The sequence below is a fragment of the Chenopodium quinoa genome, unplaced genomic scaffold (assembly GCF_001683475.1).
Source record: "Chenopodium quinoa cultivar QQ74 unplaced genomic scaffold, ASM168347v1, whole genome shotgun sequence".
Taxonomy (NCBI): domain Eukaryota; kingdom Viridiplantae; phylum Streptophyta; class Magnoliopsida; order Caryophyllales; family Amaranthaceae; genus Chenopodium; species Chenopodium quinoa.
The window spans coordinates 4095338-4111426 of record NW_018744151.1 but is presented as its reverse complement, the minus strand read 5'-3'; the positions used below and the strand labels follow the sequence as shown (position 1 = coordinate 4111426).

Genomic DNA, 16089 nt, shown 5'->3' with positions numbered 1-16089 from the left:
GCCATCCTTGCCAAGTAATGAGCCACCTCATTAGCATCTCTCTTTACATAGCTGAACTGAAAATCACAACCTTTATTGAGCAGCTCTTGCATATCATTAAGGTTAACAGCAAGTTCATGAGTCCCATGTTTTCCTACATCCTCAATTGTTGCCTTTAGGGACTTAGCATCCGTTTCTAGCACCGTGTAATGAAAGCCTGCATCAATCACCATCTGCATCCCTCCCCTCATAGCAAGGAGATCAGCTTCTGCTGGAGTCCTGGCCTTAGTCTTCCAGGATTTTCCAAAGATCCACCTGCCATCTGAATCTCTAACCACCCCACCAGCAGCAACTCTGTTGTCACTACGTCAGGCACCATCAGTGTTAACCTTGACAGTCTGTCCCAATGGCCTTGCCCACCTTGCTTTCTCCTGCTGAATATTGGCAGTCTTCCCCTGGCCCTGAAAGGTTTTAATAGTAGCAACCAAATCCACCATATATCTATTAAACATAGTGATGGGGTGAGTCATAGCTAGCTGAAAAACCGCAGTATTCCTTGCTTTCCAAATATGCCAAAGAGCAACTCCAAACATAGTTTTCCAGCTAGTGTTTTGATTAAGGTTATAGTTTATCCAACCCTCCCACTCAATGTTAAAGAAGGTGCGATAATTAAACCCTATATCCATTGCATAATCTGAGACCACAAAACTCTTGAGTTAATACAATCTCTAAATAAGTGTAAGTGATTCACATTTTCTAGATTGCACCTAGCACACAACGGATTTAAAAATGGCATTTTTTTAGCAAGGGCAGTACCAACTGGCAGAAATTGATGACCAATATTCCATATTAGCATTTATATTTATAAGGTAAGGGGAGATTCCAGATCTTCTTCCATCTAATGGAAGGAAAGGAGGGGTGAGGAGAAAATTTTGAGCAGAGATTATAAGCACTCTTTATAGTGAAATGACCACTTTTCTCACCTTTCCAACAAAGAGTATCTTTCATGGCAGCAACTTGAGGAAGGGGAATTGATTCAATAAGGGCACACAAACTACTTGGAATAATATGTCTAACTCTCTCTAAATTCCAATTACCACCAGAAATAATGTCACTAACCCTCCAATGAGCAATGGAGTCCAGAATTGGGGTATCAATAAGGAGATATATAGGCCTTTCCCCCACCCAATGGTGATACCAAAGACAAATATCCTCCCCATTACCTATTCTATAGGAGATGCCTCTAAGGAGGAGATCCTTCCCTTAGAGAATATCTCTCCAAAGAGGAGAGTCCTTGTAGCTTGGAATACTATTAAGAAATGAAGAATTTTTAAAGTATCTAGCCTTAAGGATACGAACCCAAAGCTTATCCGGCTCATGAATAATACGCCACCCAAGTTTGGCCATAAAAGCGAGGTTCCAATTTTTAAGCTTCCTAATTCCTAAACCCCCCATGCCCTTAGGTAGACATACCTTCTCCCAACTAGTCCTAGGAAGGTAGTGAGATCTATCAAAGGAATTTATAACCAAGTTGATAAGAGTATGTCTACCGGAAGTACTTACCAAAAGAAGGGGCTCCTTTTATATTGGAAACCTCCAAGATGACTGACTTGAGAGCCAAGCTCATTTTAGGAGGAAAGATCACTTTGGACTTTGTTGGACTAATATAGAGGCCCGATTTATCACCAAACTCAGCAAGAGTTTCCTTAATGACCTCTACATTGTCCACCGAAGCCTTAGCAAAGAGAAAAACATCATCCGCATAGAAAAGGTGAGAAATATTAATATCCTTATCAATTTTGATTGGAGACCAAAGGCCAAGACTAAACTTATGCTCAATCATTAGTGATAACCTTTCTAAGCACAGGACAAAGATGTAGGAAGATAGGGGATTCCCTTGTCTTATTCCTCTTGAAGGAGTAAATTCCTCAGTAATTTCCCCATTCCATAGAATGGAAATACTAGGAGTGGTAATACAACTCAAAATTAACTTGACAAGGGAATCAGGGAAATTAAAACCTAGCAAGGTTTCTCTTATAAAGCCCCACTCCAAAGTATCGTAAGCTTTTGAAATGTCAATTTTAAAAGCCATTAGATGTTTTTTACTAGATCTTTTAAAAAGGTGAGCTATTTCCTTTACCACAAGAATATTTTCATCAATTGATCTCCCTTCAATAAAACTTGATTGGATCGGATTAATGAGGTTACCTAACATGGGCTTAACTCTATTAGCAATGATTTTATTAATGTGTTTATAGATAGTGTTGCAAAGACCTATTGGTCTAAAATCATTCATTGAGGCCGGATTTTCAGATTTAGGAATCAGAGAGATATAAGATTTATTTATAGAATGAGGAATCTCTCCTTCCAAAAAACATTTGAAAACAAGGCTAATGATGGACTCACTAACCACATTCCAATGTTCTTGAAAGAAAATATGTTGGATGCCGTCAGGGCCAGGGCATTTTATAGGAGCCATTGAGAAAAGGGCATTCCTGATTTCCAAAACACTAACCCCATTGCTCAGGAAGGAAAGGTCCTCACTAGAAATCTGGGAATTAGGACTGAAAGAAACAATCCTAGGCAGACTCATTTGGACAGTGGTAAAAAAAAAAAATTAAAAATGATTGACGCACATATCTTTTAGAACCGACTGATCATTAATCCAGTTCCCATTACTATCCTTAAGACACAAAATTTTACCCCTACTATTTTTAATTCTGGCAATTAATGCCTGCCTTTTGAGCCATATTAATCCTTTCTATTTTAAGCACATCATTTAATTGCTGCAGTAACTCCCTTTCTAGTATGATTAAATAGGGGTTATAACCATTACAAAGAGCATTTTGGATCCCATTTATACGAGCAAACAACCTATTTTTATCAAGGATGGATTTATTGAAAACACGCTTATTCCAAATTTTAACTTCTCTAACAAAACAATCTCTAGATTTATCAAAAATATTATTACCCCTTCCCCAGGAGGCAACAAAAAAATCTCCAAATTCAGAGCAATTTAACCATGATTATTTACATCGAGTAGTAATTAAAGAATTAGTTGCTACTAACACAGGACAGTGATCAGAATAAGTTTTTGGAAGGTGATATACCTGAGTATTCGGGTAAGCCCTCAACCATTCGGCATTAGACAAGGCTCTATCCAACCGTTCTCTGATTAAGTCTATCCCTTCACGACCATTATCCCACGTAAATTTAGGCCCATTAGAGCCCAGGTCAATTAACCCTGCAGCATCCACCCATTCGGAGAAGTGGGCACCTTGAGAGTTTGCAACTGGACGGCCACCCATCTTCTCATTTTGAGATAAAACCTCATTCATATCTCCCATCACAAGTCTAGGAGTCAAAGAAGGAGGAATATCCTCTTTTAAATTCTCCCATAGCTTTCTCTTCTCCTGAAGAGAGGAAGGAGCATGAATGCTAGTTATAAGCACCTTCGGCTCCATAGGAAAGAAAGACTCCACTTTCCATCTCTATTACCTCCAACCCCCTTTTGGGGTTCCACATACGGTTTACCCTTGATGTAATGAACTCCGTTCTAACTTTTAAACCTAAGCACTTTCCTATTAGAGTCAAACTCCAAGGTTTTCGAAGCTCTCTGATCTTCTCTTTGGGAAATTTAATCGCATGAACATGAGTAGAGACATCTTCATCCTCCTCTTCCCATTCATTAGAATTTACCATTATTTTCCTAGCCTCATTAAACCATTGTGATGATTTCATGACTGCCTCCCTAAATGACACTCCATGTTTCACTATAGGGGTTGTTGGATTAGTTGTAGTAGTGTTCTCAGAACACTCCCCAACAACTAGTTCATCCTCCTCCTCTACCACTCCCATTACTTCATCATTCATCTGTAAGGGATGCTCTAGATTGATTATCTAACTTGACAATTGGACGATGAACAAGGTCGTCCTCCTGACTTGAACTTACCTCCATGTCAGATGAATGAGCCATGAGCCTAACCTAAAAAACTAACCAGACGCGACGAGATAGACAGAATCCGAACAGGAAAGAAAAGAACTAAGTCTAATGCTTATTTGCATGGAGAGAGCAACTCTAACTCCCTAAGAGAAGCAAGCTCCCGAGACCCTAAGCACCAAGATGCTAGGGTAACCCTCGATGGCTACACTTCTAAAGAGAGTATAGAGAAAATTTCTAGAGAGAGAGAAAATCTTTTAAGTAGTACTATTCTTTCTTGACATAAGTCTAGATGACTTTAATTATTCCAAAGTGATCAAAAGAAGTTAAGATTTTGTAACAGGATCCTTAAAATTAGAACCTAATTACTCTTTCCAGTACTTATAGTGAATCATATATGCATTGGCTTTTCATTTATGTTTCATATTGTTAAAAAAAAAGTAAAAAACTATAGTGTCGAGAGAGCCACAACAGAATATAGATACTGTTTTATCTCATGTACTGAATTTCACATTTTCTTTAAGCAACTAAACTACGTTATTTTACCTCACTCTCATCATCTTACGATGAAAAACACGTAGTTACTCCAAGATATGCAACGAGGATCACGAGGTCGCCGAATACGTGTTTTGTCATAGAATTAATAAAATTTGTTTAGCATTTAAGCTAGCGATCATCCACTCACTTGTTAGTTGTTACCTAAGTGTCGGGCATGGATCTCAAACACTACATTTCCTTTGTTGCGAACAATGTAAACCAGAGGTAGTATGTAGTATTGAATACCACATTATAGGTTGCAACATTGAGAGTTTCATATTGATTTGGAATTACTTAATTGCGTTAGTTTTTGTTCGAGTCAACTAATGGATCATGAACATTCGTCGTTTATTTTCCCTCCATGCAACCCTTAACCAACGATTTTACCTGCCATTCAAAAATTTCCCTCTTTTTCTCTCCCCAAATTCAATATTTTCTCCAAAAAACTGCCACATATTACCCAGATTTAGCGAAAATCATCAATCTGATTATTTCAATAATTTATCTGAAAAGGGTTTTATTTCTCCTACCTTTGTACCCTTTTCTGAGCATTTATCATATTGTTGCCAAACCAAGTCGCTTGGTCCTGGATTACAAGTTCATGCTCAATTAACTAAAACTGGGTTGTTGATCGATGTGAAACTTCGGAACCATTTGATTAATTTATACTCAAAATGTCGAGTATTCGGGTATGCCCGCAAACTGCTCGACGAAAGTCCTGAACCAGACTTGGTTTCTTGGTCAGCTATTATATCTGGGTATGTCCAAAATGGGATGCCCAAGGAAGCCCTTTTGGCTTTTCAGGAAATGCACTCTTTGGGTATAATTTGTAATGAATTCGCTTTTTCGAGTGCGCTTAAGGCTTGTGGAATTAGGGAGGATTTGAGGTATGGGAAGCAAATTCATAAGTTGGCATTGGTTGCAGGGTTTGGTTTTGATGTTTTTGTTGCGAATACCTTGGTGGTTGTTTATGCAAAATGCAGAGAGTTTGAGGATTCGAGGAGGTTATTTGATGAAATTTCCGAAAGGAGTGTTGTTTCATGGAATGCTTTGTTTTCTTGTTATGTGCAAGGGTATTTTTTCGAAGAGGCGATTTGTTTGTTCAATGAAATGGTTTCGACTAATATGAGACCAAATGAATTTAGTCTCTCGAGTATGCTGAATGCCTGTGCAGGAAAAGGGGATGTTACTTTGGGAAGAAAAATTCATGGGTACTTAATAAAGTTTGGACATGAAGCTGATCAGTTCTCAGCAAATGCACTTGTTGATATGTATGCTAAAGTCGGAGATATTAAAGGTGCCCTTCTTGTATTTGATAATGTTAAGGAGCCAGATATTGTTACTTGGAATGCCATTATTGCCGGTTCTGTGCTTCGCGAAGAACATGAGTTGGCTTTGGAATTGTTTGGTCTGATGAATAGTTTGGGTGTGTATCCAAATTTATTCACATTATCGAGTGCCCTAAAAGCTTGTGCAGGATTAGAACTGATTGACTTGGGTAGACAGCTTCATTCCACTTTGATTAAGATGGATACAAATGCAGATTTGTTTACTGGTGTTGGTCTGCTTGATATGTATTCCAAATGTGGTTCAATGGACGAGGCAAAGACTGTTTTTAAATCAATATCAGAGAAAGACTTGATTGCATGGAATGCTATGATCTCAGGTTACTCATCAAAGGGAGATGATAAAGAAGCTTTAACAATTTTCATTGAGATGTATAAAGAGGGAGTAGGTTTTAATAAGACTACATTATCAGCAGTCCTCAAATGCATAACTAGCTTGCAGGAAGTTGATGTTTGTCAGCAGGTTCATGCAATTTCCATTAAATCAGGTCTTCAATCTGATAATTATGTTGTGAATAGCCTTGTTGACTCATATGGGAAGCTTGGCAACATAAAAGATGCGGCAAAGAAATTTCATGAATCTAAAATAGGAGATTTGGCATCTTTTACTTCCATGATTACGGCTTATTCTCAGTTTGGACTAGGTGAAGAAGCGCTGAAGATTTATAAGGAAATGCAAGCTATAGGTGTATTGCCAGATCCTTTTGCTTGCAGTGCTCTCTTAAATGCATGTGCTAATTTATCTGCCTACGAACAAGGAAAACAAATGCATGTTCATGTATTAAAACTTGGGTACATGTCTGACACCTTTGCCGGGAATTCCCTTGTTAACATGTATGCTAAATGTGGATGTATAGATGATGCAACCCTTTCCTTCTCAAGGCTAAGTGAGAAAGGAATAGTGTCATGGTCTGCTATAATCGGAGGACTTGCTCAACATGGGCATGGAAAAGAAGCACTACGATTATTTGATCAGATGGTTGAGGATGGTGTTTGCCCAAACCATGTTACTTTAGTCAGTGTCCTATGTGCATGCAGTCACACAGGTATGGTTGAAGAAACCAAAGAATACTTCCAATCAATGGAAAGATTATATGGCATAAAGCCTACTCAAGAACATTATGCTTGCATGATTGATATCCTTGGTCGAGCTGGGAAATTAGATGAAGCATTAGAGCTCGTGAACAAAATGCCATATGAAGCAAATGGAGCAGTATGGGGAGCACTTCTTGGTGCTGCAAAAATTCACAAGAACGTGGAGCTAGGGCAACGTGCAGCGGAGAAGCTTTTTGCCCTTGAGCCAGATAAATCTGGTACGCACATTCTGCTGGCCAACCTGTATGCATCAGCTGGAATGTGGCAGAATGTTTCAGAAATGAGGAAAATGATGAAAGAAACTAAGGTTAAGAAGGAGCCTGGAATGAGTTGGGTTGAGGTGAAAGATAAGATTCACACGTTTATTGTAGGAGATAATAGCCACCCCAGAAGTGTGGAAATATATGCAAAGTTGAATGAGATTAAAGATCTCATGATGAAGGAAGGGTATGTACCTATGCTGGAGACTGATCTCCATGATGTTGAACAAAGCGAAAAGGAGTTGCTGCTGCTTCATCATAGTGAAAAACTCGCTGTTGCTTTTGCACTTATAGCAACCCCACCAGGTGCTCCCATTAGGATCAAGAAGAATCTTCGGATTTGCTTGGATTGCCATACAGCTTTCAAGTTCATCTGTAAGATAGTCTCTAGAGAGATTATTGTCAGAGATACAAACAGGTACCATCATTTTAAAGATGGTTCATGTTCCTGTGGAGATTACTGGTAATATTGAATTGCAGAAGATTACAGGAATCACATAAATGAAGAACAAAACATTTTCCTTCACTTACAAATGTTTTAGTTCTCTGTTTGAATGTTATACAGAGTTGTGTTTTGCTGTATATCTACAGATATAGAGATGAAATGCTTCAAAATGTTTCTCCACTTTGTTCCAAGGAAGGATCAGCTTATTGGGAATGGTAGCAAAAGAATCTTTAAACTGTGATCTAACCATTTCTTGCTTCTTTTTCTTAGTTTTATGCATCTAATGTGCTAATATATTACCTCTAGTATATGTGTCAGGTACTTGATGCTCCATAAATTTGGGCAATTGGAAACTTGAAAATCAGACCATAAGCATGACTTTTTTTTAACATTGTAGCAGGGTTTGCCATTTGCATAATACCTGTCGAGTCTGAATAACATAGACTATAGCATATTCTGCACATCTTGAGAGTACAAATATATTCTTTAGTTGGAAAGACAGTAAGACAGAAATGCAAGTACATTACATGTGTCTGGATTGCTTATAGAACTACAGAAGTTTACTGGTACATTGAATGGAAACATATATTTACAAAACATAATGTAGTCTGCACCTTGATAACCTGGTATAATACAGAGGTGTTGGGCAGTATCCTCCCACCACAAACACACAAATATTTAAAAAAAAAAAAAAAAAAAAAAAAAAGGGAAAAAGAATAGGCAACCTGCTCCTGAAGGACAGTTAGCCACAAAAAATTTCAGGAACCTAATGAAAAACAACTACCAGTATATGAATCTACAGTATTTACTTACAAAAAATAAAATAAAAAAAATCTCTGACTAATGTAAGACATAATTTACATAGACATTGAATCCTCTGAATCTGTAATCATGGTCAACAATGAAAACTTAGCTTTCATGCTGATCTTCCTACCCTGCATACACAGCTTTGCTCCGGTGACCACCCAATATCCAGGATGATCTTCTGGGCCTCTAACCATTTCCTTGGAATCAACAATACTTGAAAGCTTTGGTGTTGAAGCAGGAGCAGGAGGGCCACCAGGATAGAGGCCTGAGTTTATATCCGGCTTCTGGGGTTCTGGTTGTGGGGTTAATCCTCCACTAAATCGTCCACTGATCTTTGAGAACATCCCTGATTTCCGAGATAAGGTGGTTGATTCATCCCATTCTGATCTGCGAATTTTTGCAGAGGCCACCATGGAAAATCCAAGCCTCAAAAACAGAACCTTTTTCATGCCAACAGGTTTGACCTCAAACCATGCCTTTGTTACAATTGGGGCAGTATCATCAGTAGATAAATGATTATGCTCAACTGGGGCAGTGTAAACATGGGAAAACATGCTCCACTTGATAGGTTCTATGTAGTCTTTTTCTAGATGTTGATCACTATGTTGGCTGGTGTGATCATCAGAAAGTTGGATGATCTTTGGAAGAGCTGAAAGATGCTGGAGATGGATTGCAAGACGGTCACTCTTTTTACCTTCCAGGAAAAGCCGTATTCCAGTAACAGGTCTATTTCCAGTGTCCACTGGCACAACATTGACATAAAGCTTAGGACCCATTAATGCATATGGCAATGATGGAGATGCATCTTTCTTTCGTCTTAGGCTTAATGGAAGATCACCATATGCAGGAGCCCACTGCCGAGGCAACTGGTACTCAAGAAATTCAGCAAGGTCATCAATAGGTGGCTTATCTGCACATATATAAGCACATAACTTACTTTTAGTGTTGATACAAATGAGACATGAAATGCCAATCTGATAAGGGTAGGCAGCTTTAATTAAAGTAAGATGATCAAACTTTTTAAAATGTGTCCATTTTTCGATCTTCAACATAATAAGGTATGTGAAAATTCGAAACAGAGATCCTTCCGAATTATTCAGATATCACTATTATGTTTGTGTAAGCTAGTTACTTATAAAATTCCACCAGGTATTTAGGTCTAAAAATCCGGGTGAGTTTGATCAATAGATTTGGTAGGCTGTTTCGCTTCAACCTTAAAATTAAAAGAAAAGGTGGCAAGAACACTCACATCTGAGATACAGATTTACAGCATGACTGAGAAAACCACAGCCCTGGACTCCAGATAGCAGTGATGTTATAGGCACAAACGACATGGATATGACATTTGGTGACTCGGCTATAGTTGAAACCCACTGTTTGTGATTTCCGATATCAACACCTCCCCTACGAACTGCAATACTCAGAAGATCCTGCAGATATATGACAATACTGGTTTATGTCTAATCTTGTGACACTATTTACTTAATATGATTTACATTCACTAACATAAAAAAGGATCACATAAGTCTCACCTCATTCTTTGAATGTGAAGTAACAGAAGGCCGAAATGATTGAGCCAAAGATGCTTGGAGCTGCCAGTTAGTCCGCATTTTATCCTACAAGAACAAAAGGAAGCCAAGAAGAGTTAAGACTGCAACTCTTTCCCTAGAAGCTTCATAAAAAATAATCGAACAATTGGATATGTTAGTGATCTACAAGCACTTTCTTTTGGTAATTTAACCCAAGAAAAGAAATATAATAGTACAACTCGATAAATATGCAGCAAGAGACCAGCAAAATCTTTAAAGGCTGGAAATTTTAAGGTACTTGTCTGATAACCTGAACACTTTGTATAAAGTGTAGATTTAAGCAAGGAAACATAAGAACACTCTAGCAGTTAGCAAAAAGTCTTTTGTCCTGAGTGAACCCTAGATAGTCTGCCTGATGCTTCTACTGAAATAAATCTGAGGATTTTATTAATTTATGATCAAGAAACCTCCAATTTTCAAACTTAAGCTCGAAAGACTATCGAAATTTGTAACTCAGTCTCAAACTAGAATGGCTCCTTCAAGCCTGTGAGCTATAAAACAACTTCAAGGACAGAAGTCATAACTTATAGAGGTTTGACCTACAGTCATTCTTACACTCCGAGCACAAAGTTAAAGTACTTGAGTCCTAACTTATTATTTTCAGGTACTGATATAACAGTAAGAACACCCTAGCTATGATATAGGGTACCCCAAAACCATTATCCGAATTAGCATCCATCCAAGCATAGGTTGATCAAGTACTTATAAGTCGTTGCAAGCATTCAAAGCAGTGAACCTCAAGAGGAATGATACAAGACTCTGACCTCAGGAACAAATCATGTGATCTAGTACTAAATGCTTAGAAGAAAGACTTTCAATCATTATCAGGCCATAAGACTGCTTTTTGGTTGCTGATTAGCATGTCTTATACGGCTTTCTTCCAGAGCAGTTTACTCAGCTTTGAGGATGCCGGCTTGCAGAACCTTGTAAGCCAAGGATTCCTAAGGATAAAAGCCGAGGAACAGTGTAATCCAGTCTGTGGCAAGCCATCCCCTTGAACCCTCCCTCAGCTTAAAACCTCGACATATAGCTGTGTGTTTCTCTGCAGAAGTCTGAGGTGATTGTATAGCAGAAAATGACCTTTTTCTTCTGTGATAAGGGCATTATCTTACAGGGATCCAATTAGCAGTCATTTTCCGCAACAATGTAAGATTTGTGCCAGTCAAATTACATGCAAACCGAATGCACGGTGGAAACATTTGAAGCAACATTCAGGAAGTTATGTAATTGAAATTATAAGTTTATAAGAAGAACAAATTTATAGGCAGTAAGACACAATGTACCTTCGGCTTTCCATGTGCTTTAGGGGTCTGTAAATCTTCAGAAAATCTTTCATCAGCAAGCTTCTTGAGTACATTCTGCACCTCAGCTGGTTCAAGAGGTGAGCTCTTTAGCTGCTTGATGTGTATTACATCTTTACCTCCCATCTTTACCCCGACAACGATATGAGTACCATATTTTTCAATGAACCTGAAATACAAGTTACTAGATTGGTAAGACATAAACTAATCCCAACATCAAACTATATTCAGCAATAACATTCTGCTCGTGGAGATTTCTGTTGTAGCATGCATCAACAAGAGCCTCTTACTACAGGGTTAACCCGTAGAAGATACTTCAAATATAATACAACCTCCGTTTCATATCATGTGCAACTTTTGGGTATTATTTGTGAGGTATAAAAAATTCAAAAGTTGCACATAATTTGTAACAGAGGTAGTAGAAAAATAAACTCGTTCCACTACATTTTATGTTCATTAACCCTTCAGAACAAAATTTCAACAGATGAATGCTTATCATTAAGCAATCATGCAACATAAAATGAGAACAATGTAAAAAGTAGATCCTTACGCAGCAAGAGCAGCAGGGTCCCATGACAAAGGCACTTCACGTTTAATATCCTCCGAAAGTGTAATAAGAGACTTTCCAAGCTCAATAGTGTAGAGAGTGATGAAACAACCATCGTAAGCAAGGGTTTTCGTTACACCTGCATCCTTCTGCCAGCAGCCTTTGAAGCTGAACATAACATTGAAATGGCCTGAAGGAATTTTACCAGATAACGAATGGTCTTGGTTGAAGCGTTCTGACATCTGCGATACATAATAAGGCAGAGAATTAGGGAATAATTTTACAGGTGCATTTTCTTCCTGAGCTCACTCCTCGTGTAAAGGGTAGCTTCCCATATAAATTAACGGGAAATTCCCTGTTTCTCATGGTCTTGGCAGGGAGCTGGTTAATGCTTTGCCTTCAGGCCGCCTGTCAAGGAAGATAGGCATTTCATGATTGAACTAAATCATAAAAGTATAGTTGGCATAGAATTCTCTGTAGAACAATGTAAACCAGTGTTGCACATAATTTACTGTGGTAATGTTAGATTATAATCACAATTGCTTATCTCTTATTGTTCCGTCTTGTTTAAGTTTATACACCAATTTACATCTATATAGACGTGCTTTTGATACCATGATACTTGGTATCATGTTGCAATACATTGACATATACATGAAACTAACAACCACCCTGTGTCGCGGATTCTTCAGGACAGACATTATATACACAGCCTTAGGCCCTGTTCTGATTGATTGAACTCAGCTGATGTGAACTAAACTTATTAGAGGTGAACTCAACTGAATTTATTAGAGCCGAATAAAACTGAACTGAACTGAACTGAACTTATTAGAGCTGAATAGAACCGAACTGAACTAAAAATAATCGTATCAGAACAAGTCCTTATTTTCTAACCGACCAAGACTAATAAAAATTCAAAATATAGTGTAAGACTGCATCATTCACACAGTAGATACACATAACTAGTTGGTCAAAGGAGTGACTTTCGAATTAATTTTCAATTTGCATCAGTACATAGATTGTTATCTTAGTATGTTAAACATGCCTAACAGTCAAGACCTTATGTCCAAAGTTGAAAAAAAAAAAAGGTGATTAGAGACATTAGAGTATAAGATATAGGAAAATATATAATACCACCGTTTTTCATTAGTTGACACGTTTTGACTTTTGCAGTATTCACACACTATCCTTTGTGCTTTATATGTAATGAAAAATATAGTCATGTGAGATGTTGTTAGGTTCGTCACAATGTATATTTTCAAAATATCAACTTTTTATAATTTTTGCTTATCGACAATTAAAGCTATTGATGGTTGAATTTGTGCATTGACAAACGTGAGTAAAAAAATGTGTCAACTAAAAAGAAACGGAGGAAGTATATATACAAGTACTTCGACACATAATACTATGGAGTACGGCGTATTTCTTTATTGGGTTAATGACACAAAATACTTTTTATAATTTTTGCTTATCGACAATTAAAGCTATTGATGGTTGAATTTGTGCATTGACAAACGTGAGTAAAGAAATGTGTCAACTAAAAAAAAACGAAAGAAGTATATATACAAATATTTCGACACATAATACTATGGAGTACGGCGTATTTCTTTATTGGGTTAATGACACAATACTTTTTATAATTTTTGCTTATCGACAATTAAAGATATTGATGGTTGAATTTGTGCATTGACAAACGTGAGTAAAGAAATGTGTCAACTAAAAAAACGGAAGAAGTATATATACAAGTACTTCGACACAGAATACTATGGAGTCTGGCGTATTTCTTTATAGGGTTAATGACACAAAATACTAATTCTCCTAGTCTCCTTAGTTCTCGTAAAAAAAATGTTTATTTTATTAAATTAGGGGCGAGTATATTTAATTAGTGGCAATATATGAATAAGTGTCTAGAATTTTTATCATACTTCCATTTTATTGGTCTTATTGAGCATGAAGTTCTATATAAACAAAAATACCAACAACAATTGTACGAAATTCTTAGGTCCACAAATGTATCGAAAACGATAACATGTTTTTTTTTTGACCCAACAATATAACATGTTACACCATATTTTTCTATCCTTAATTATGTGACTTATGTCCCAAGTAGGCCAAGTTGGCCATCAAAATACAATCACTTTTATTGGTCTAGAGAACGCTGACGTGGCCTTTAGGATACCTAGGAACTCCTCAACCAAACACAAATTTCAAAACTTACTTCTCTGATCTCTAAACAAATTTTGATCAAATTAATACTCTCGTAGAATAATGGAAATGATTTTGGCACACCAAAATTAATTTTAACACACTTTATGTGAAAAGAGCATAAAAATTAACTAAAAGTGTGTCAAAATTAACTAAGGGTGTACTAAAATCAATTTTCATACAATATAAAAACATAACTCAAATAACTAACTACTTTGTATAGATATCAACTAACTTTAGCGTATTATACTTTTATATCTGAATCAAATTCCGTCAAAAAAAACGAAAAAAAAAAAAAGTGTTATTACCTGATTAAAAGACAAGACATCGGACCGAAATCGAGTACGCTCGCCCTTATCAGACTTGATAGAAGACGGAACATTAGGCACAACAATTCCACCAGGCAAAACCAAATCTCTAGTCAAACTATGATCAATTTCAATCAATCTTGAATCTGAAGGTCCAGCTTTACAAGAAGTTAATCGGAGATCCGTAGTAAGATCATACCCGTACCCGATTACTCGAACCGCCATCTCGGCTATCGATTGAGGGTCCATATTTCTCATACTACCCATGTTTTTATTTTCTCTATAACCAAAAACACTAATAAAAACTCTGTTTTGGAACTATAAAAGGGTTGTTAGAAAGGTGTAAATTCGAGTGATTATTAAAGTAAACAAAAACACTGTGAGAAGAGAGAGAAAGAAAGAAAAGGGTGAGTGTTGAATAGTCAGGGTGATGCGTGTTTTGGGTGGAATTGTAGGTTCAATGCAGGTTCCTCTGTTTTGACTGTAAACTTTGATTAAGGTTTGAAATTCTGTTTTGTTTGATTGAATAGTGGAGTGTACACTACTTTTATATGCATGGGTCAATCATTTGAATTGGTAATCATTTATATTTATTGTTTTTTTTTTTAATAATTACACATTTCTTTTCTTTTTTTTTTTTTTTTTTTTTGTCCATTTTAGTACTACAACGTAATCTCTACGTTAGAATTGTTCAGAGCGTGGTTTATTTTTGTCCTGAATTTATATTACGTGCCCTTATAGTGGGTTATGTTCAAGTTCAATTAGTATAGTGCAAGATTATTCATTGGTAAAAATTTATAAGGATTGAAAAGATGTATTGTTAAATCAGAAATGATATAAAATAAGATAGGATGAAGAAAGTATAATTTGTAATTTATTTTCAAGATTTAGATATTCAAATCCGATTTGGATTTAAATACAAGATTTCATTAACATTAGAATCTCTCAAGATTTCAAAAGGGATTAACTTAACAAAGGGATATTATCACCTTGACATCTCACAATTGACAAAATTTTATTGTCAACGGTTCTACCCATATACTACGTATAACCTTATAAGATATGCCCATTTGGCCTTAAGATAGCTTAACTAAGCTTTATTAGGGTTTGTTCTCTTACGTTGAAATTCAGTTCAGTTCAGTTCAGTTCAGCTCAGTTCAGTTCAGTTCAGCTCAGCTCAGTTCATTTCACTTCAGCTCCTAATTTCTTTCTCTTATAAAATATTCATTTCAGTTCAGTTCAGTTCAGTTCAGTCCAGCTTAATTCAGTTCAGTTCAGCTGGGTTCAGTCAATGAGAACAGACCCTTAGTTTTTAGATTAAAAATAATAAAATATAAATACAAATTTAACGAGAGCCAACTTAACTATGTTTTTATTTTGCATAGTTAGAAAACGATGGTCAAAGTGAAGTGTAAAATAAGATTAAAATTATTAGGTCATCCTCTCGAGGGGTATACCAAACTTTACCATTGTGAAGGATTGAGAGAAGTTGCAGGCTATACATGGATTAATTACCAAGATGTCTTACATTTTTTATCCAATATGCTACTCAATTTTCTCCTCTATATGTAGAAATGGTAGATTTCTCAATGCTTGAACTTTTGAAGAATAATTAGTCTGTGATAATGTTTTCCACGGGGTACATATTCTAATTCCTTTGATAGAGTTTACCAACAGTAGATTATTATTTTTGTTGAAGGTCTTTCCAAATAACACATATAAATGGGCAA

General features: G+C 36.6%; 2 protein-coding genes across 3 annotated transcripts; one reads left to right on the top strand and one right to left on the bottom strand.

Annotated features, from left to right (window-relative positions):
- The first annotated feature begins 4509 nt into the window (after positions 1–4509).
- LOC110693659 (pentatricopeptide repeat-containing protein At5g04780-like) lies at positions 4510–8027 on the top strand. The gene has a single exon (XM_021870808.1). It carries the CDS (start codon positions 4790–4792, stop codon positions 7622–7624), a length of 2835 nt encoding a protein of 944 aa, XP_021726500.1. The 5' UTR covers positions 4510–4789; the 3' UTR covers positions 7625–8027.
- A 142-nt stretch (positions 8028–8169) lies between these two features.
- LOC110693660 (MACPF domain-containing protein NSL1-like) lies at positions 8170–14919 on the bottom strand. Of its 2 annotated transcripts, none has more exons than XM_021870809.1 (6): positions 14360–14919; positions 11850–12088; positions 11282–11468; positions 9942–10025; positions 9659–9839; positions 8170–9319 (listed from the first exon to the last, which is right to left on the bottom strand). In XM_021870809.1, exons 1-6 carry the CDS (start codon positions 14624–14626, stop codon positions 8460–8462), a joined length of 1818 nt encoding a protein of 605 aa, XP_021726501.1. In that variant the 5' UTR covers positions 14627–14919; the 3' UTR covers positions 8170–8459. The 2 variants fall into 2 exon arrangements, with proteins under 2 accessions (XP_021726501.1, XP_021726502.1); XM_021870810.1 differs by having other exon boundaries at positions 11850–12254; positions 14360–14470.
- Between the last annotated feature and the right edge of the window lie 1170 nt (positions 14920–16089).